The 21,854-nt window shown below is 40.7% G+C and overlaps 2 protein-coding genes across 4 annotated transcripts; one reads left to right on the top strand and one right to left on the bottom strand.

Annotated features, from left to right (window-relative positions):
* LOC125772240 (uncharacterized) lies at positions 1-21,809 on the top strand. Its single transcript, XM_049443715.1, has 4 exons — positions 1-1,235; positions 20,099-20,285; positions 20,352-20,824; positions 20,912-21,809. Exons 1-4 carry the CDS (start codon positions 388-390, stop codon positions 21,165-21,167), a joined length of 1,764 nt encoding a protein of 587 aa, XP_049299672.1. The 5' UTR covers positions 1-387; the 3' UTR covers positions 21,168-21,809.
* On the bottom strand, positions 1,265-19,266 carry LOC125772244 (carbohydrate sulfotransferase 11). 3 transcript variants are annotated; one of them, XM_049443726.1, is made up of 6 exons: positions 18,366-19,266; positions 11,693-12,217; positions 4,286-4,562; positions 3,969-4,174; positions 3,307-3,474; positions 1,265-3,199 (listed from the first exon to the last, which is right to left on the bottom strand). In XM_049443726.1, exons 2-6 carry the CDS (start codon positions 11,825-11,827, stop codon positions 2,822-2,824), a joined length of 1,164 nt encoding a protein of 387 aa, XP_049299683.1. In that variant the 5' UTR covers positions 11,828-12,217; positions 18,366-19,266; the 3' UTR covers positions 1,265-2,821. The 3 variants fall into 3 exon arrangements, with proteins under 3 accessions (XP_049299683.1, XP_049299684.1, XP_049299685.1); XM_049443727.1 differs by having other exon boundaries at positions 18,878-19,266; XM_049443728.1 differs by having other exon boundaries at positions 19,185-19,232.
* Positions 21,810-21,854: the final 45 nt, after the last annotated feature.

Genomic DNA, 21,854 nt, shown 5'->3' with positions numbered 1-21,854 from the left:
CAACAGGAAGAACTAAATTCAAATATTTTTATATATTTTTGGGAACCAAACATGTATGTATAAACGCGACTGAATTCTACAGTGGCTCAAGGGCAATCTTGTACAACATCATATTTGCAACAATTTTCCGTACTTTATATCTATAAATAAATTATCTATAACTAAATAATAAGCAAGACAGATAGGAATCTGATGGTACAGAGATTTTAAGAGATTTTTGTTGCTTTGATCATAGCTCGGTTGTTAAAATAAAAAAATCGACCAAACCACCGTACATTTTGCACCTGCGACGAAGAAAACACGCTGTAAGTATAAACGCACACCCCGTCACAACAACAAACAGTTGTTTTGATTTCACGCGCGTTTTCGTTTTCGGTCGTTTACGATATGAATCTCGACGGAAAGTACGAAAAGGACATTCCAAAACGATTGCAAAATGATGCAATCTTTGTGGAAAAAGTTACCCTCACCAAGCAGTGTTCGGTTGTGTACGTAATAACCAAGGATAAGAGGCTGTTTGAAGTGCGGGAACGGGCGATTTTGAGTCAAGTGCCGCTCGTGCTGAACGTCGCTGATGCAGGACACCACCATCCGACTAAAAACAGCTCCCGGTTATTCAATGAACCACCGTACGAAATGGATACGTCCACCGTCATGGGATGCCACAGACCGTGCAACATTAGCATTAAACTCTTTCGGGCAAATGATGGAACAAAGCGAAAACTTTTTATTCTCGTTCAACTGGACCGATCGTTGGTTGTGGTCGAACGTCGCCATATGAATGGTTGCGATAGTGTCGGTTTGCTAGTGGTACATTCCCGGTTTGAAGAGTTCCGTCAACTTGCTTTTGTAGAAAATACCGAACGCATCGGAAGCTGTATGGTTCAAATAGATTTAGACGATCGCGATGAACCGATCGTGACGGACTTTCTGGACAGCTGCTTTGGTCGTTCCGGATCGAGTGCGCTAGAGGACAATTTTACCTGTTTCGAAGAGGTGCTAAAAATGTTGCGTGAACAAACTGCGGAACGAAAGGCACAGCTAGAAATGGCCCGTTTGACCGTAAGCGAAATATTTAACGGTACGAACGAACGTATGAAAACCATTCCACCACTACTGCGATCATCAAATCCGGAAGAAAAAGTCCCACTGGTGCGTTACGGTGAAGTGTGGAAAAAAATCCACAACGATCGTTTGCTGATCGGTGTTCCACTGTACAACTGTACGTATAAAAGGTAAGGATATGCACAAAGCTTAGAATGGATTTAATTTGCTAGAATCTTTATTATTGCCATTTCGTTTCGTACTGCTACTGCACAATCTACGAGACAAATTCCCAAATGTTAGGATTCAGGAAAGGAACAGTTGAAAAAACGAATCAAACTACAATGCATTATTTCTTCTCGCCTTTAAATACGTGAAATCGTTCCGAGCAAATCGTTGATCTAATTGTATGGAATTTTGAATTATGATCGTATCGGTTGCTATCATTTCTACTTCAGCAAGCAGAACAGGGGGTTTTTTTTTTGGGTGTGTATGTTAAAATAGTAATTCATCACTAAATTGATAAACCGACGCCAAATTAACGTACAGGACCTCCTTTCAACTGTCTATTTATCTTCTGCTGATCTGATATCATGATATCCTGTTTTGTACATTCTACCGCGTTGACTTGGAATTGATATCTTTGGTGTTGAAACTTACGTTGGAAACTGCCAGCTGTAAAGCTCTAATTGCTAGGTTTTATGCAAACCGAAAAAGAACGTGTTTAAGAATAATCTTTCCAACTTGACTAGTTCAATGCACGAATTCCAACGTTTGAAAAAAAAAATGGAAGCAAATTTGTTCCTTGCGAATCAATTCAAGACGCAAAATTATACCAAAAAAGAAAAAAAAGTCGATAAAACTATTGCGCGTTCGATTCAACTGAATCGCTACGCCAACAAACATGCTATCTACCTTACAAACTATTATCAATCACGATTTGGTTCGATCGTAAGCCTCTTTGACTTTCGAAAGCTGTAGCCTACCACTATATACCTAGCTCCATCCCCTGGTTAGCATGATGGAGCCACGATTCTATATATTAAACGGATTTTGTTCGGGGTTTTTTCTTCGTCATATTATCCTTCCTAGCCGAATCGAATTTGCAAAATCGAAAACCATAATAAATTGGTCGAGAAATAATTTACACCAAAATATGCATATTTTTAGTAACCGTCGCTTAAACGCTAATGGACGTATCTATATGTATAATGTATTGGGTTTTTTTGTTGTTGCTGTTTTTGATTATCCTTTCAAATATGTAGAAAATAGTTTGCTCCAGGGCGCTTGCATTTCATATAATTATCCTCTACTAATCCTAAGCTGTTCCGCGTGGTTGTCTTTTTTTGTTGTTGCTGTAGTGTCTTTGTCTTTTCTGTTACTGCTAGGCCGCCAAAAAAAAATGCCACCCTACATCCACCGATTCACGCTGTTACAACAGTGTGCAAGGGGAGCTTAGCGGGCGGTTTCCATTTGATCCTTGGAAAGAGCGGAACTTGCTATCACTAGTAATTTGACGTAATGGTGATCTCACTAGCTTAAATTGCCCCAAAATGTTTTCTACGCATGGTTTCGAGAACCGAGATAGAGAGATAGAGAGAGAGAGAGAGGGGGGATAGAGAGGTCTTGAAAGGAGTGTGTCCTAGTGATCTATCATCAAGTAACATTTGTGTTTGGGGTGCGTTTGTTTTAACGGGGGATAGAACTGGGCTTTTTTTTGCTGATAGTTAAAAACATTACTTCCAACTTCCATCCCCGGTACCCGGTTTACCTTCCTCTAGTCCCTAAAGTACTCCTTGGCACTGTAGCCGAACAGTTCGAAATCGAACCGATAGTAATCGTACAGTCCCCGGATCTGGGCGGTGTCCAGCTCCGAGAAGAACTTCATCAGCATATCGTTGGTGTGGGCACCCTTGCCGGCATTTTTCCACTGTGGCTTGATGACGCTTTCCAGGTGCCCGATCGAAATGAGATAGTTCTGGTCCTCCTCGAGCGTTTCGAACTTCGCTATCACATCGTAATGGAAGAAGCAGGGCGTACAGAAGTGCGTCACCGGCACCCAGTGCATATCGATCTCGTAGTGTGGATGTTTAATCTCATCCAGCAGATAATTGACAAACTCGGAAAACGTGGGATACTTCAGCAGTGTCGTCGGCTGCACAGGTGTGGGAGCAGGAAAATAAATACAAAGAGAAGAAAATGGAACAATATATTTACTATTTTAGTCCTCATTTTTCACAGGTCATGCATGCCGTTACGTACCTTCCCGTTGACCGTTTTCCTGTACTTCTGTATGATACGGTTACCCAGCTTGTGATGATGCGAGTTGGGTAGCGCATACTGGATCTTGTCCTTGTACGCACTGACCAACCTTTCGAACGGATGTCTCACGATAATGAACGATATCGATTCGTTGATGGCTTCCTGAAGCTACGGTAATTGAAACGGAAAGAGTGAGAGAGAGGAAACCGGCATTATGGAAGTTGAAACAATCGGTTGTTATCGATATGGAAAAAGTGCAAAGGGAATATGGAGGTCGCTATTTGATTATCGCTGATTGAAGGATAGCGGGGGCGAGGCTAATAATGAAATCAATCCCATCCCAGCGAATGGGTGTAGGGAGCAGGGACAGCCCTTTTTTGCATTTTATGGCGATGATGGCGAAATTATCATGTTGTGCCGTTTCGGTATCTTGTTTGCATATTTTATGTTTTGTTTGCCTCCCGGGCCTGTAATCCAGTATCAGGTGTAGCAGATATTGGTTTTACGCTAGGCGTAAAAGAAAAACAAAGCTCTAATATCATGCAAATCGTGGTAAAAACTTTGTTTTTATATATTAAGTGATTATTGTCATTATATGCTTAATTATATAATTTTTTAATCAAAACAAAAGAATATTTAAAGAAAATGGAATACAGATGTACCTTTTCCACCGATGGTCGGGGATACTTTTGCCTTGCCAGCTGCAACGGGACATCCTTCGTCTTTCGTAGGAACTGTGGTGAATAGCCGGCCATAAGATTAAAGTTGTACATCCAGGATGTGGAGGCCGCCTTGAACACGTTGCACCACACGAGATGGTACTCGTGCTGTATCAGATATTCCCACGCCTTCGGTTTGTAGTTGTGCTCTGCAAAAGGGGAAACCAGAGACGCCAAATGGTAGTGAGAAAACACAAAAGAAACCCCACTTCATCCCTCCCAAAAAAAAAGGGAGGAATATGCATTGGATGGTAGCTTACTGGACTCGTTCAATCGGTACTCGGTACATTTTTTCTGCAACCGAGCAACACGATGCTCCATGCGCTGCTTCAGATAGTCGATGTCCAGCCGGTACTGGCTGTTGATTGTGCTATTCTTAACGTTGCGCAGGTGGTGTTCGTGATACTGTCGGTCATGTGCGTGCTGCCGATGCTGTACCAACCGGAGATGGTGAATTGTTCCGTCCGGGGGATGAATGGGCGCACGGAACTGTAGCAACTGTTGGCGTGCTGAGCCATTGCCACTGATAGCTCCATACTGGTGGTAGAAAGATGGGCAAGTATTGGCAAAATAATTAAACAAGATCATACAAACGAAGGAGGGATTTTATTTAATCAGTTTGTGCACTATAACAAATTACTCTTTAAAAGGGTTGTTTATATTTTTTTAATTTAATGCAAAGAAATAGGAGTTAACTTTGTAATTGTACTATAAATTTGTGTATCTCTGCATTTTTTGTTTGAAAGTTTTTTGTGTATAATAATATCGTAAAATAGCTTCCTCTGTCATTGCATTATCTAATGGCCTTTTAATGCCATACAAACAACTCATGGTGGTGTTAATCAAGTCCAAAAGTTTGCTGCAGAGAAACGCTATTACCTGCACGGGAGGTTTACGAACAGTCGCGTGTTACACCATTATTTATGCCTTGATTATGGTAAAATATTACGAATTGCTTCCAGTACTGTCGTTTGCAGCTTCTACGTCTGAAGTGCGGATGACCAATGGGAACTGTTTTGCTTGGCCGATATTAGCAGCGGATGGGCGGAACATGTTGAATTGAGCAAAATGCGCAACCCGCACAGAGAAGCGATTGTAACCTATTGGTGCGTTGTGTACCGTTCGGCATTCTACATCCTGCGGTTACTGCAGCTGGGGTTTCTTGTGAAACGGCAATGAATGAATGGGTGGTAATTATGCGGTATGTATTACGATACCAATTGGATCCAGCTGCGTCGTAGCGTGGCTAAACCATGGAATACTCCCACCGTGCCCTGTTGTTGACATTTTCATTTTGGTAGCGAAAAGTCTTTCCTCAAGAGTCAATACTTATGCAACATGATAACGATGCGGCTACATCGGAAACATATTTTTCTAATACTTTTAGCACATTTTGTTTGTTTTATAGATTAAATTTAAATCAAGAGAAAAAAAGGTCAATTAATTTGTTTGAAAAGCTTCATAATGGAGACGCCTGGTTGCTGCTATAAATTAAGCTTTTTTCGTTTTTCATTTGATTGTTCGAATGCAGTATGATCTTGACGGCCGTTTGCCGGTACAATAATCGTACTCGTTTGACCTACATTGCATAACAGATAATGCACCATATGCATCCCCATCCACCAAACCTAAAAGTGCATCCATCAGCAAACGGCAACGAGCAAGGGCGCGCCCTGGCCCACCTGGTGGGTGGTGATTTAAAACATCCTCTTTCGATATTGTTTTCTCGTTTTCCCAAAGCATTCTTCTGGTGCATTTCTGCTACCGGAAAAAAAATACGCATTCAATACCGATGGGTAGTTATGCAAAGTACTCCGAAAGTACATGATGCTCCCGACAGCATCGGGCGAGAGTTTTGACATGGCGCAATGGTAACTCCCTATCGATAGCCAGCCAAAAACTAGGGCTTGCTGCTGGAAGATATATTGTTTGCGCTTGAGCTACCAAAATTTGTTCACCGAAAAGGGCATACCAGCCAAAGCAGTGGCAACGTAAGCATATTTTTGGTCATCTTTTCTGGCACGCTTCCAGTTTGCTGTCGGGGTGGACTGAAGATTATCTGCAACGGAACGTTGCAAAGGAACACCGGTTCCGAGGTGTATCGTAAGGTAGAGGAAATTTCAAAATTGATCGACCAAGCTCACTGACCGGAACTATCGATTTGTTTTTCCCCCGTAGCAAGTCGTGCAAATGTGAGACAGTCGCAGCCAAATATTTGGCAAGGGTTTTATGAGAGATAAATTGAGATTTTAATAAAGCGTAAATAGTAATATTTAATTGTAAACAAAATTAACTTTATTTTAGCTCGTTGATGAGGTAACACGTGATCGTATTTCTTGCGATGCTCTGGAAAAGGTTTTATAAATACTTTTATTAATTATAAATTCTTTTATTTTTTAAAGCTTTTGAAAATGCCCATTTCTAGGAAAGAGTCAATGCAAAGCTCAACATCTCGTACCTACTGATGAGGATGTCGAATACAAGATAAGCGTAAAATTTAATTTCCGTTCCATTGTTCCAGAACGGTTGGCTGACGGAAGTGTAGTTATTTAGTCTAAACAGCACCCCATATTATTCGGCCTTTGTATTTTATTAAATAGATTTTTATACGCTTCTCAAGTTCCATAATGAAATATGGAAATAATAGTTTAATATTTCAAATCTTGTTAAACTTTTTTCATCTTTTTTTTAAATTAAAAGTGTTCAATTCTTCACGAACAAACCGAACGAGTATCACGGTAAATTGTTCGCTTTAGCTGTCAAGTTTTAAAATTCTTGCACAAAAGCAGTTCCTTTCTTTTTTTTTGGTTTCTCGATGTCATTTCATGCTCGTGTTTCCGTGCTCTTCGTGGTGACATTATCTGCGAATAGAGTTTTTTTTTCCTTTCTCTCTCTCTTCATTCTTATCTTCCTAACCGACCTCTTATGTTTGTCAAGTGAAATGAACAGCGAACGGAGAGAAAGGTAATGGCAACCTTCTCCGGCGATCGTTCCAGTACGGCAGGAACTTGCAATAGACGCTTGACCTCGGGTAGAATCTGTGTTGTTCTTGTCTTTTTTTTTTTGTTAGTGGATTGCACTGTCATCCATGCGCCAGGAATTTGAAATCTTCCGGGATGTGATGTCTTGTCGTGGTGGGTAGGTTCCGTTTTGTCGGTAAATTGCTGAAGATGAGATGACAGCACGGTTGGCGTTTCAAGTTCCAGGGCCAGCGTTAGAAGCGGGTGTGCAGTGTGCACACTCTTTTATGGCGTAATTAAGAATGTGGTAAATGTGGCATCGTTTCGTCACGTACCGCGTAATGGGTGCTTCAAACAAGGGGGAGAAGATTAAAACCGGAAAAAAGGAACACACACACAGGATGCTACCGGTCGATGAAATGGGTGGTCGATTTAGTTTTGGGCGGTACGTGTTCTTATGTCAATTGTCCCATTTTTGTGTGTCTTTCAGTGGGAGGAAATTCGCTGGGAATAATAGTACATTGCCTATATGTGCATTCCATTGTAGTTTCAGCTTCGAGTCAGCATAATAGTAGAAGTTTGTCCTTTCGCCTACGTGTGTTTTCGATCGGTGACAACATTCCAGCCATTCTCTATCGAACCGAAACAGGGTAGCAGGAATTGAATATTTGCTTTGAAAAGAATACCAAAAGACCAAAAGATCAACACTCCTGAAAAGGAAGCCGACAAGTTGAAGTGTTTTGCAGTAGTAAAAAACAAAATCGGTTGGCGCAACTTCGCTTATTGGATTACGTGTGGCCCGTTCGAAAAGCCACTAGCTTCACCAGTCACTCCTACAAAGCGGGACGCATCCGTTAAGAAATTGAACACGATAAAACATACACTCAGAGAAAGAAATTCAAAACCGACTAAAAATTCCGATATCGTTTTTCGCAGCGAATAACTATGGCGAACACATTCCGGCCATCATGTCACTCTTCCGTTAGCTTCCACAACGTTGGCACAACGAAACTTATACCACATCCGTATCCGTGGTGAATTTTGCAGCAGCAAACAGACCGATGATGCTACATGCTTTTGGTGGTTTCATTTATCGCCATGTGACGCACCTGGACCGTTTCGTTTGCCTGCCGGGCCAAACACAAACATTTGCTCGATCATCAGAATCAGCAAATTTGCATTGTGAAAACCAGTCACAGATGCAGCTGTCGTTCGTGTTCATGTTGCCCCTCCGGGGGCGGGGACATACAAGATCTGGTTAAATGTTAGATGACTTTTACGTGGGAAACGATCCTTTACACGTGCGTGTGGGAGTGTATCAACAGTCGCAGCTGGAACCGAACGATTCATAACGATTGAATTCATGTTCCAATTTATGTGAAGAATTGTGTAAATTAATGGCATACCGGTCACCGTTTTGAAATGAAAGAAAATAGCCTCCAGCTTAAGCTTTTAGCATTCCGAATCGGAAGATACGGTGAAGGGTTTGTGTGTTTGTGCTCGAACAAAAAAAAGGATTTCTATTTCTCCGTAGCAAGAACTTGTGGACCAGTGGCAACGTCTAAAAGGTAAGGATCGAAATACGAAATGGCATGAAGCATGTGTTTGCAAACCATTCTATGAACTGTATGTTATTTCAGATTCACAAAACTTTACTGCTGGCCAAAGGAAAACACACCGGTAACCGGGAAATGGAGCAGCTCTCTGGAGTGGAAAATCAAACACGTATTGCGTCAGAATGTGACTTCCCCCTCCTGCCAGCAAGAACCTGTGGTGGCTTCTGTGTGGTAAAGTAAACTTCAATCAACGATTCATTTGAACCAGAATCGTACACACTCACACACCCGGTAAACACGGTGGTACGAGTGCCAAAAGGGAATACTCACACTCCATGTAACAAATGCAATGGGGTGTTTAAGGGGTAGTACCCTCCATCATGGTATCCTTCACGGGGGTCGAATACACCACCGAACCAACGCGATCTCTTCTTGCCACCGCCCGAGGAGTGTTTGTGTGTGGATGGCTTACTGCAATGCTTTTACTCTTTTTATCTCTCTTTTTTGCTTTTTCCTACACCGGAAATGTCATGTTGTCCTAGCTTTTGCTTAAGCTTTTTTTTTGGTGTGTCGATGAAGCACAACCTGCTTCCGGTGTGAAATTGTATGAGCTTGCGTAAATGTTCGGCAATACCTGGATCTATTGATTTGCGAAGTATTTTTGTCAACGGAACGTAGAAATATGTTTTCGAAGTACTCCCAATATATTAAAGAAAAACTTTTTATTTACCGTACTTTATAATCAAACGGAAACTTTTAATAATCGTTAAACGATCTGAAGACGTTTGTTTTTATGTTGAACTGCACATGTAAATTCGTTCGTGTTTTTCTACCATTTGGAGGGAGTTATTCTGTTCGGTTCAGGTACTTCACGGAACAAAGTCATAAAACTCTGTGTTAACTATCTTCGGTTGATAGGCAATTTTTTATAGCACCGAAAGGTAAAGAAGAGTGTCGACCGAACGATGGGCCGTAAACGTTTTGTTTGCCGGAAGTCGTATGATTTGTCGCCCCTCTCTTCCTTATCGATTATCGACACTAGCTGATTGTGTAAAGAATTTAAAAAATAAATACCCAAAGACGGTCCATTCTATTGAGTCTATTTTGTATATCTTTTTCTTCTTTTTTTGAGTGTAAAATTTTTGATCCATCACAAACTGCTTACGCGATAGAATTGTTAACAAAAGCAAATAGAACTAAAGAAACCAAAAAAAGGAAATAAAGCAAGGAATCATTATAGATCACTTTACTCGTTTTTCGCGTCGCTAGCTTTCACGTCAAAAGGTACTAATAATAAAAAAATCATCCCCTCTTTGGAACCGTTCAAAACCGGGTCCCCAAGATATTGTGCGTACCCCGAACATCGGCAGTACGTCTGAAATCAAGCGAGTGGAAAAAGGTTTTCTTTGCCTCGTGCTCCCCGTTTTCCGTTTGGAGGGTACCTTGGCTCTCGCGGTCGCTGTGCTATTGCCTGTGAATAAACTTGCAGGCACGAGAGCTATTTAGATGTCGTTCGGCTTAAAGGCTAAACAATTGAAACAGATCTGGGAAGGTTTTTTTTTGGTCAAGCTTGACGTTTCTTTTTTTGCTTAAGTGATATCACTCCACTGTCCCCGCGCAACCGTAGGGCAAGAATAAATTGAAAGAAATATTGAACTTTTCTTTATTTTTTGTTTTCATTCTTAAATTCCTTCACTCGTTACGGGCCACTTGATGTGATGTGATCCTTTGGAGTATCCTTAACCAGTCTGTTTTTGTTTCGTTTTTCGAGAGTTTACAGGGTAGAATTTTCGTAACTGGGTTTCGTTGAGGTTCATCTTCTCTTTTACCCGTTTGTGTGACCGTCGTTCAAACGATGGGACAGCCCGTTTTCAACGATGCATGCAATGGAATGGATAGGACAAAAGCTCCAGCAAACGTTTTACCCTATCCAATTCATCGATCGACCGAAACTTCGAAACAGTATCGGAGGACACCAGGAATCCATCAATTACTGGGTCAATGGTAGTACAAACAAAGTTTGTTATCCTTTCGGGGAGTTTCGTTCGTGTGGCCGTTGTTGGTTTTTGGCCATATTGACCACCAGTACCTCCAAGCACGATGTACAGCTGGCAACGAGAGGCAATAAGTTCGAAGTCTATCACAGCATAATGGAAGCAACCAAAGTGATAAATAAGTACGGGTTCTTTAGGTCGAGCGTAACATCAGTCCACGGTGAAAGGAATGTTTTGTTTGGAAATTTCCTATTGTTTGGACCTTCATTTGGTCTTTCCATTTGTGGATATTGTTAAACGATGCAATGGTGTATACCAGGCGGCAGCAGGTTTAGTAAAAGGAAAGTGTAATTTGATTGGTTCTTTGATTTCATTTGTCAACGGAAAGGATTTAATTTTAGAATGGAATCGACCCACACATACACTCTGTAGGTAGCGGCTGCTGCTCATGTAATCGAAAAGCGGCCCATTATGCACGTCGTCATTATCCGCATTAATAATTACCCAGGCAACATTGTTCTATAATCACCGATACGTTAGCTAAAGATAGTAAGCGAAACTGTTTCTTTTCTGTTTGACGTCGTTTGACCGTTGTTTGTCCGATTTATTATTGAGTTCTATTTTGAAGCAAAGTAGTAGTGGTTTGTCCAGTTCTAATCGGGACAAATGAATAGTACACGCTATCTTTCAGATATTTTTAGATTGCTCTAACAGCGAAACGAGTGATTGATTAGGGATGTTACGTGTTTTGAAACGGACCATTGAAATCAGTGCCTGAAACTTTATCCTTTTAAACTCAAAACCGAAGAAAGAGACATTTTTTTCAAATATCGCGTTATAAAAAAGTATCACAACTTAAGTGGACGAATTATAGCAAACTATACTTCAGTATACTAACAGTAGCTATAAAATTAAGATTTTATTTTAGTACAGATAGTCCTCAAGGTACTTTTTGCTTCTAAGGCAAGATTTTGAAGGAAAATATTGATAAAATCATTTTTAAAAATGTTTGATTGATTGAAGGTATTATTAATAAAAATTTTCTGATTTCCTTAAGTTTTGTGTTATAAAATTATTGTGCTTTTAAATTTCAAAATTCGCCTATGAGCGATACCGTATCTTTGGTATTAACCAGGTTTACTAAATAGGAAACTTACCGTATATTGACGAAATCGGTAGAGATGATCGGAGGTGATTAGGTAGAGTACGGTGAGTGGAATAACTGAGAGGGTGGTAAAGAAGAGAAAGAGGCGCTTAATGATGCGCCATTTGGTCCTGGTGTGTCCTTTCATGTAGTCGCGCCACGCTTTCGTCCATCGATCGTCCTTCGATCCGATTAGACGTTGACCGAGAGGGAAGTATCAAAGTGGCGTAGCCCACTCTAAATGTAACCCTGTGAACAGAAGGGCAGGGTTACTGCTGCTGGGACCTTCCCCGGAACGTTCCGGTACTGCTACTGGCCAGAAAGGGTGGGAGGTGGGGAAGACAAATCTTCAGCAACCTCGGTACATTGGTTTGTGCTGCTGGTGAGGCATAATTGCAAACCGGATTGAAGTGAAATGGTGGTATCACCCGACGTTGATTGATTGCACTGTGATTAGCGGTGATCCCTTTCTGGAACGATCCTGTCACAGGGTGTGGTACGACGGAAAGGGCTCCAAAGCAGGACACGGCATTGAAATCTAAAGAGAGGTAAAAGACAAAAAAGGGAGTAAAAAAAACCGATAATGATAGTTTATTTTTTCTTTACGACTTTGAACCGGAAAAGCGGAAAATGAGCACATTAGGGTACGGTGGGGTATCTTCTCATTTACACTTCCATTTTATTATGGTTTTTGTGTATGGTTTTTTGGTAAATCCTATTCAGGTTGGTCAGCAAATGATGCTGACACCGCGTATAATGTTGATGAGCAGCAATTACGCATTATTTTTGCGTTTATTTCAGACAGCGTTACAGTGCATAGTGTACGGCTAATGAGCGCACACTTGAACGAGTGTAAAGAGAGTAAGAGTAACAAACCATCAGCATACGAATGGGCGGTGTGAAGTATGAGGTTGTTGATTCTTCGGTAAGAGGATTGGATAATTGGTGTGTGGGCGGACAGTATGATTGGGGATTTAGCTGCTTAAGAATTGCAGTAATCCGACAGCCGAGTGGCTAAAGAGGGCCAATTGCTGACTGTATGAAGTGCTTAAGATAAGAGTATCGTGGTCTTCTTAGAGGGGTTGTGTTTTGATAAAAAAAGGTCTGAGAAGACTAGAAATATTTTCTTTAGTTGCCAAATGTTTTATACAGGTAGTACAGGAGGTATACTTTTATAGCAAATCGCAAAGATTCGGCGAAGAAAAAGATAAAAAATTCCTTTTTTTGTTTCAAAGTAACACTCGTAATGTATTCTGCTTTTTAATTGATTTTCAGAAGTAAAACACAAACAAAACTTACATAAAATTATTGGACAGTGTAAATTAAATCTAGACATTATCAATCTAATTTTACCTTATTAAAGTTATAAAATCATTGACCTATCAAATTTATGAGCTGTCTAATAGATGTATCGCGGGAAGTACCTTTAATATTAAAATGTAAATACAATAAGATCAAATAATATATCTCATTAGTTGCAACTAAGTGCTGCAGCAACTCATTACAGTCACTCGGTTTCATCTGAAACAAAGATGACATAAGAGAAAATCACATAATGATGTGAAAATCTGGTGTTAATAGAATGCAGCTAATGAGTATGAGTTTCGCCCAGTACAAGGGTACGATTGTTTCACAAAAGCACTACACAAGACAGACGATTTTTATTCATTTTTTCAATGCATTTAGACCAGCTATTTACAACTCAATTAAATCATGTTAATATCGTTCCATCCACTACCAGCGTTATTCTATTACGATCGTCATTTGGCAGACGGTTTATTTATTTTTGTTTTGTCTAATGTGCTTTAAACATACGAAATGTTTGCAAACATTTGATGGTGGTGATATGTGCGATGTGGAATTGTACAAGAATTTCCCAGCCATTAAACATTTGCGTACTGTTTTTTGGGTTCGTTTTGCCGAAAAAAACCGAGCATACAGATAGCACATTGTACAAACTAACATTTTCAGACACTTTTATAGCACAAGTTGGGAAGGCATGATACCTCGCACATGTGTTTTTTTGTGTGTTGTACGGGTGCGGCAGTTGTGAAGGGGTAAAACAAAATAAATAAAGCGATTTAGGTAACCGATTCTGGACCAGCAAAAACTGAGATCGTCTCCAAATGGAAGAGTAAATGTTTAGGGTAGGTTGTTTTGTTTGGGAGGGTTTTAATTCATCCAACCGGACGTTGCCTAACTTCCGAAAGTAATTTTGTCACACGATGGCCGCAGCATGCTCGACGACGCATCACCATTAGCGCAGGGCGATGCGGATGTCGCACGATCACGCACACGACCTTCTCCATTCGGTGGGCTTTTTGATTGATACGTTTTTATACTGGTTTTTAATGTGGGTGTACAGCACAAATGGACTTTAACTTATATGTAAAAATTGTTCAATTGTTAGATATTATCTAGTGTGTAGAAAGAGAGCGCAAAAAGGGGACCATTTTGTGTTAGTTTTTTGCGTGGCTATTGATATCATTTTGCCCAAAATTATCATGCAACAGATCCAGTGGCACTTACTAGCACACAAACACACACTCAGACACGAACACTCCAGTGGGTTTAATTGAACGCGATACGTGCACGAACAAACCGATGCCACTAACTTCAATCCGACGCGATGTTTTGCGCGTTACGCCGCAAGATGCTCTAAGATTCATGCGATTTGATCACGCACTGATAAGGTCCGGCACACTAGGGTGTGGGAGGAAGTGAAACAGTCAAGTGGAATGGGTAGTTTGTGGGGTAGCCGGATGGCTAATAGAGACCGAGGTTTCGCTGTACGGTGCAGCAGTGTAGTTTATATACATGGGATTGATTTAACCTATGGCTTTACCGGGGAACGCGAGTGGGCACACCCAAGACGCGTTACGAAACGTGACCGTGGTCGTAGATTTGATTCTCGGACTCTACTATTGCAGCTTGTGGGACGATAAAGGGCTAATGGAAGAAAGGCAGAGGAGGAGAGAGAGAGAGAAGCGAAGCAAGTGAATCGTTTGTTCCCCTTTTCCGCCTTTTGATTGCTACCTCCGGATGGGTGGTGCGATTGATGGTGGAGAAAATGTGTAGAAATTGAAAACTGAGCTGAGGTCAAGAGATACTTATGCTGCCAATGTGAAGGCCATATCAACGGTTAAGGTTTAATGTTACCAACGGAGAAGCGCGTGTGTAGTCATTCTAAGCAATTGGGGTTAGAAGTACTGTTGAATCGAGTCAGACATTTTAGCTATAACGTAAACATTTTATTGTGTCTTTTTATGGTCTTTCTTTTGGGTTACTAAATTTTAAATACAAGAGTAATAAATGAAGATTTAAAATATATTTTTCGTTTCTTTCTTTTATTACTAGAACACAAGAAAACTTCTTCTCGTAACATTTCATGTTTACTACGGTACGTGACGTGACTATAAGAATATTTTTTTGTATTAAATAATAACAAAAATTAAAGAATGCGACAATGAGGGTTATGTAACCTTCAGTTTAACATTTAGAACACTTAGAAATAAATCGCTTTACGTTGCGAATGATTTGATGTTAGTAACGATTTAATTAAAAAATGGACTAATTTTGAATGGCAATGATAAAAAAGTGATGTAGATAATTGAATGAAACAAATTTAGCTTGACTCTGCCTTATCGACCTTATCGGCCGTAGACCCGCTGGCCAGAAGGTTAGCAAATCGCACTCTGACTAAAAATATTATCATTTTTTTAATACTTTTATGGTGGTTAATTGTCTCTCTATTTTGGCCACGAAAAAGTAGGATTTTTCATTTTATTTTTTAACTAAAAACGTTCTGTCCGACGCATTTCACCGCTATTGGAAGGATTGGCGATCTGTAGTAAAACCTTAAGTTGTCCTTAAAACATTCTGTACTAAAACCTTCAGTCGCTCCTCAAGGAAGAAAGTGGAGATTATTTTGATATCGATCTTCATCTTTAGATTTTACTGCATTGTTCGGGACATGTCTAGCTGTTGTTGTTGTGACGGGCAATACAATATGTGTAAAAAAATAATACAACAAAATTGTAATAAAAAAGGAGCTTATAATTATGTTTAGCACTGTACCTCAGTTTCACTAAGAATTATTGTTCTCATCAATTCTAGCTTCTGTACTGAAATCCAGAGTTATAAGCAAATATAGTCTAGCTATTCTACATTAATAAAAAAATAGACTAATTTATAAAATTACTTAAAACAAAAACGAAACAAAGTATCGTGAATTCCAAAAAAAGAGTTTGAAGCATTTCTCATCATACTTATTCATTTTCCATAATATTCCAACTCACGTATCACATCAGATGTTATCGGACCGTGACAAAGTTTTTTTCTCTCTCTTTCTGTATATTGCGACATTGTAATCAGCTGTGTTTCGCGTTCCCATTACCATCGAATATCTTACATTTCATCAATATTGTAAGCTACCCCGCCCCATCGCATCGATAGCAGGTACGATTGAAACAAGGGTTGTTGTCTATAAAATTAGTCCCTCGCCCCCACCAATCTCCTAAATCATCCCCGTTCCTTCTCATTGTCATCCGTGATGGCATCCCCATTTATCGAGCGTCACACAGCGTGCCTGGTGCATAATCTTCTTGAATGCAATTTTGTGCTTCAATTGGTTAGTTTATCAGCGGAGGCACCTTCAAACAGTGTTTTGTGTTCTTGTGTCCCCGCCTCCATCCGTGAGTGTCTTGCCGAGTGTTTCGGCGCACAAGCAAACAACAAAAAAAAAACAAGTAAGGAAAAGTGCATTCTAGCGTGTCCCGGTACACTTATCGTCGGTGCTTTATTCATCGAGCGACACACTCGTTCGCCAATGACAATCACTCAGTTAATGATGTTATCATCGTTGCCAGTGTACGAAGCGCTATGTACAGGGTGGGTGGATTGTTGGGTGGGTAATGTGGACACACACACACACATCGTGATGTTGGTGAAATGGAAATTAGTGCAAACGACGACGATATCACACAGTCTGCTGTGTGCGCTTGGCGATTGCAAATCGAGGACGCTCACATGGGACGACAAGGAAAAGTGAACTAATTAGCTTCGAAATTCAATTAAAAAGTTTTCCACACGCTTGTTGCGACCCGCTTGAGATAAGAGCCCTCGGTTGTCCCGCATCGGGACCAAACTGTAGAACGTTGTTTATGTTTTGTTCTACCTTCTTTTTTTTTGCATGAACGTGCAGTTGTGTGTTTGTGCGTGTACCTATTTGTCAACAGGGATAAAACGATAAAGCCAATAACGTGGATGGAGGCGCCCAGCCACGAATGCACGAATGATATGCAAATTAACCTTTTTTTTGTTGTTGCTGTAGAACTTTTTGCGCTTTGCACGATAAACGGCACGAACGGTTGAGCATTACTGTACTTTAACCAAAAATTTTTGGTATTGTGCGGGCATTGTGCTTACGTAGTGGATCGATTCACCATCCCAAAGCTGAAAAAAAACTCATTATAAAGCACAAATATGCGTTGTGCAGTCAAAAGTGAATAAATTACACTCGAGCGCAATGGGAACACTTTAATCAGTTGGTTTAATTATAAAATTGGGCTCACCTATCCTCGAGGGACTTTTTTTTAAATGAAACCCTTCCATATCCATGTTATTGGGAATATTTTTTTACAATATTTTTAAACATTTTAAAAATTTAAGTTTTATATAAAATATTTGTAGGATTTTTTTTTTAAACAAATTTTAAAGAAAAGAAAAACATTGAAAAATAATTCTTTGAAATATTTAATATTTTTTATTTAAAAACATGTTAAAAACAAAAAAAAGTAAAAAAAAACTATTTTAATGCTTTGATATGAATCATTTAACCCATTTTATGGCACACAAAAAAGATTTCAACACAATCGTAGACAAAAAAAACCCCCCTTCAAATGAAGGTGTCCGAAATGTTGTACCACGTAATAGGTTTCGTTCATTGATAACAACCCATTTGTATGTGGTTGGTATTTAATTCCCATACCAATAGCTACCTAACACCGGTTTCCATCCTTTTTCCCCTTTTCACTAGTTTTAGATAACGAAACAACCGGTATCATCATCCCCTCCGTTTTTTTTGGTTGTTGTTGTTTGAAATCCCTTTCCAATGTTGTTTGCTCAATCAAACCACATTTTCTCAACCCTTGCTTGTGGAACCTTCCCACCGACCGGCGATGTGGGGAGGGCCAAACGATGAACTGTATCGATCTACGCTTTCCCACCGACTTCCGTTCGGTTTGAGAAAGGTAGTTGTGAATTTATCCATCCCAGCAGAAGAAAGGGGTCGGTTGTCCGGGAGACGATAAGCATGCTTACACGAGATGTGTGCCAATACATACACAAGCGTTAAGGAAAAGCGTTTCCTTGCAGGGAGGGAGGGTTGGTTGGTGTGCTGTTGCTACGAGCGACAACATCCATGCTTACTGTTCGAAGAGTGTTCTACAAACATTTCTCCAGCGGTTGACATAGGACGCATTGTTATGAGTGCTTTTTCTTCGTTAGTGTCATTTTGCAAAGAAAACAAGCACAAATTTTCCGAAAGTTTGCAAAAATTTCCACCCCCAGCCAGAGGACGCGGTGAGTGTTTTGATTCCAACTAAAATGTTTAATGTTTTTCATCTTTGTGTGTGTCTGTATTGTTCGTAGGACAAGCAAGAATTCACTCAATTTTCGGTACTCACAGAACGCTCATACTTCAGGCATGCTTCTCCCCGGTGTTTCAAGGAGTTCTCGAGCTTTACGCCAAAAAACCCGATTCTAGCCTGCAGTGTGGTGGTTCAGTCACTGGGGAGGTATTTTTTTGTACACATGAATTTTCCAATTTCGTAACACTGCACCAAAAAATTGGCCAATATTTGTTTCCCCCACCTGTACCTTTCGTGAATGAAATGATATGGTTGCTACGGTACCGAGCACATGATGATGATGCATTCAAAAAGAAACAAACGAAGATTCAGTTACACCAGAGCACATTCTATACACGAACCGTGTGTTGTACACTTTTCCTGCACACTTGTGACATTCATGCACCCCCGGGAGGGAATAAAGGAAAACAACTGTGCGGTAATAACTCAGCATGCACAGGTGACACAGGTCGGATCTCCGCACTGTCCGAAAATTCGGTAACAACTCGGTGTGACGGGGTACGGAAAATATGTACGAATTTGCGCCAGAACAGTAAGAAATCACTTACAAAAATAGAACAAAAACACTATCGACGGTAACACCCGCCACGGCTCGATGTGTCTCCTGCACCGCCAACGGTACGGCTAGAAGAATCGTTTTGACACAAAAGAGCCGCGTTGGACACTCTCGGTTGTGTGAGGATGAGGATGCTATTTGGTCGGATACGGTCGAGAGCTGCACGCAGCCGCGAAAAACCCGACTGGTGTCGGTTGTGCGCTATCCCACTTTCGCTTCCGGTGTGCGGCAATTTGCAAGAACACACTCCGATATCACACGCGCGATACGCCAACACCGTCCAAGGGTGACGAACCTACCACACAAACGCTCGACTCGACCGACGGTTGTACTGCGTCCGGTTCCGGTGATGTTTGGCATGGAACTGACCGAACAACGGCCACCGTTGGCTTCCGAGCCAAGCCAAGGGCCAGTTCGGGTTTTTAGGTTCGGTTGGTTGCAGTGCCGTGCGTTCTCTCTCTCTCTCTCTCGCATACTTGCAAACTGATAGCCGTGACACTCGGCCGTTACGACCGAGAACCGTCTGAGCGTCTGAGCAAAAGTGGAGAGCGTTTGCGAACTGATTGCGTGTGCAGTCCCGCAGTGTACGCCGTAGAACGTGGCTGATTCTGGCCTGAAGTGGATGGGATCCAATTACCGTGAACTACTTGCATGACCTGAGCGCGCTCGCTTGCCATGTGTGCTATCGGTTCGGCGAACCGGCGAACACACATTTTATCCTTGTGAGTGACGGGGTCTGCTGATGATGGGTCTGGTACAAACAAAAAAAATAAAAAACAATCTGTCTCAAGGGGAAAATTCGTTTGGAAAATGAGTGCCTGGTAACGGAACGCCGGATTTAAACACGCGAGAACTAGTTTTATTTTAATTTTTGTTATAAAATACTATTAGAAGATCAATAGTCGTAATATTAAAATCACATAGGAATAAATAATTATATTTGGAGAATATTAAAAATTATCTTTTTTCTTTACTTATGTCAAACAATCTTAATTTCATGTATTTATATTTAATAACCGAGTATGCCCGGGATAAGGCAAAGGACAAGGAGGAAATGCCTTGTGATAATTGTACTACTTCAGCTTCAGAGGCTGACAACACGGTCGAAGCTGTAATCATAAATTATAAATAAATAAAAATATTTATATTTAATATTCCGTAAATTCAAAAACTTGTAGCTTTCTTTTTTAAATATATTTTTCCTTCTTTACAGACGGTTAACATTAATCAACCTTCGATTGCTGTTGCTCACCCAAAATGATCAGTCCGTTTCTTTCCTCACTCGGTTCTACCGCCTCCGAGATGATGATTACAACTTTAAATCTTACCAAGAAATTATGGAAATGGATGATATGTTCGAAAACGATTTCAACTTTCACCAGGAATGGATTGCCAACAAGGTAAAGCAGAGTAAAATTCCTACATTTTACAAATTACTATAACGATCATTTTTGTTTTCATTTTAGAAAAACGTTCTACATCCGGAAGAATCGGCAATATGCCTTGCAATTTGTGATCTATCTTCGCTGATTCCCTTTGGCCGCGGGTTTCAATTCAACTGTTTCGTCACTTATAACGTTGAAACATTCGATACGGAATGTGACGAGCTACAGCTGAACGTGGGTTCGTTGGAACTTCAGCAGCAACAACTCTGCAACACCGACCTATGGGTACAGTTTCGTAGTGTTGCGGAAATTGGCCGTGATTTGCTGGCCGTAACGTCCACATCGGATTTCCTATCGCTGGAAGTACGATACAAGCGCGAACCGAACGTTCCAATGAAGGAGTTTTGTGTCGGCAGATTAGGTTTTGTGGAAGTACTATCGACGGTTGTAAATCAAACAGTGCTATACTGTGCTGATAATACGTACTGGCAGGGTACGATGATACGGTTGGATCGGATGGAGGAGAAGCGATTGCGGATGAAACTATACAGCAGGTATGATGCGTTTTGCGGTGTATTTGATCATTCTTATCGTATTATCATTCAACTGTAATTAATGTTCTCCTTTACTCCGTTGCATAGATATTCTCACCAAATACTGACGTTGCTGCAATCGATATATACCGATTACGAGGAGTCTTGTTCAATTGAACTGTGTGCGACGACGCAGTGTGCTACAGCGCAAGAGCTAAAACAACGGCTTTTGGATGAATTGCAAAGCAAAATTGAACAACCAGTCCAGAAAAATCTATGCATGCAAAAGGAATTCAGTACCGATATGGTTTATTGTTCGTTAGACATACGGGAACCGCGGGAAAGCGATATTGCTCCTAGTTGATGTTAACCAGATCACTTCCATCGCCATTACCACGATTATCGATTGCAACGTGCACGTTGACCATCGCCGGATTACGACTGATCAGAGCCGGCTCATCATCATTCTCCTCGTCAACGTTCGGGTGCTCCGGAGTCAGATACGGTTCCGGATCTTTCACGTGCTCAGCATCCTTAAGAATGTCGACGTAGATAGACACGGCAGGATTTTCGTTATCCGGCACATAATGTGCATCACTCGAAATAACACTATTGCCATCCGGTACCAGCATCTTCTGATTGACGTCTGATGGTACTGGGATTGGGTTAGCGATTACTAGCGATACCACCAAAACTACTAGCACCAACAGCGATTTCATTTTGGCTATAATTTGTAGAATTTTCACAAGGTTTAAAACAGACAATTAACACGTCCGCGTTGGTGCACTCAAAGGGAAGTGGTTTTAACTAATTGAAGACACAATGTCGATAAAATTGGTCAGTCCAATCGATTAAGCTTTTATACGAGCCGGGAGTTGTAAAGGGAAGATGATTTGTTATCATTTTATTGACTGTCCATGATGCTATTTTTGAGACTCGAATCGTGCAGATAAAAGAAAGATAGGAAAACTGCATTCGTAATGGATTATGAAATGGTGCCATTTGCTCAACCATTACACATGTGTGAATACTCTTATAAAAAAACTGTTTC

This window comes from Anopheles funestus, chromosome 3RL, assembly GCF_943734845.2.
Source record: "Anopheles funestus chromosome 3RL, idAnoFuneDA-416_04, whole genome shotgun sequence".
Taxonomy (NCBI): domain Eukaryota; kingdom Metazoa; phylum Arthropoda; class Insecta; order Diptera; family Culicidae; genus Anopheles; species Anopheles funestus.
Note: the sequence above shows the minus strand (reverse complement) of the source record. Positions and strands in the feature narration are given on the sequence as shown.

Coding starts and splice junctions, on each gene's coding strand:
- LOC125772240 (XM_049443715.1), top strand. CDS start 388: ATGAATCTCGACGGAAAGTACGAAAAGGACATTCCAAAACGATTGCAA. Junction 1,236..20,098: donor TACAACTGTACGTATAAAAG/GTAAGGATATGC, acceptor CCTTCTTTACAG/ACGGTTAACATTAATCAACC. Junction 20,825..20,911: donor CGGATGAAACTATACAGCAG/GTATGATGCGTT, acceptor TCCGTTGCATAG/ATATTCTCACCAAATACTGA.
- LOC125772244 (XM_049443726.1), bottom strand. CDS start 11,827: ATGAAAGGACACACCAGGACCAAATGGCGCATCATTAAGCGCCTCTTT. Junction 4,175..4,285: donor GTACCGATTGAACGAGTCCA/GTAAGCTACCAT, acceptor CCCCTTTTGCAG/AGCACAACTACAAACCGAAG. Junction 3,475..3,968: donor CCCGACCATCGGTGGAAAAG/GTACATCTGTAT, acceptor CAATTACCGTAG/CTTCAGGAAGCCATCAACGA.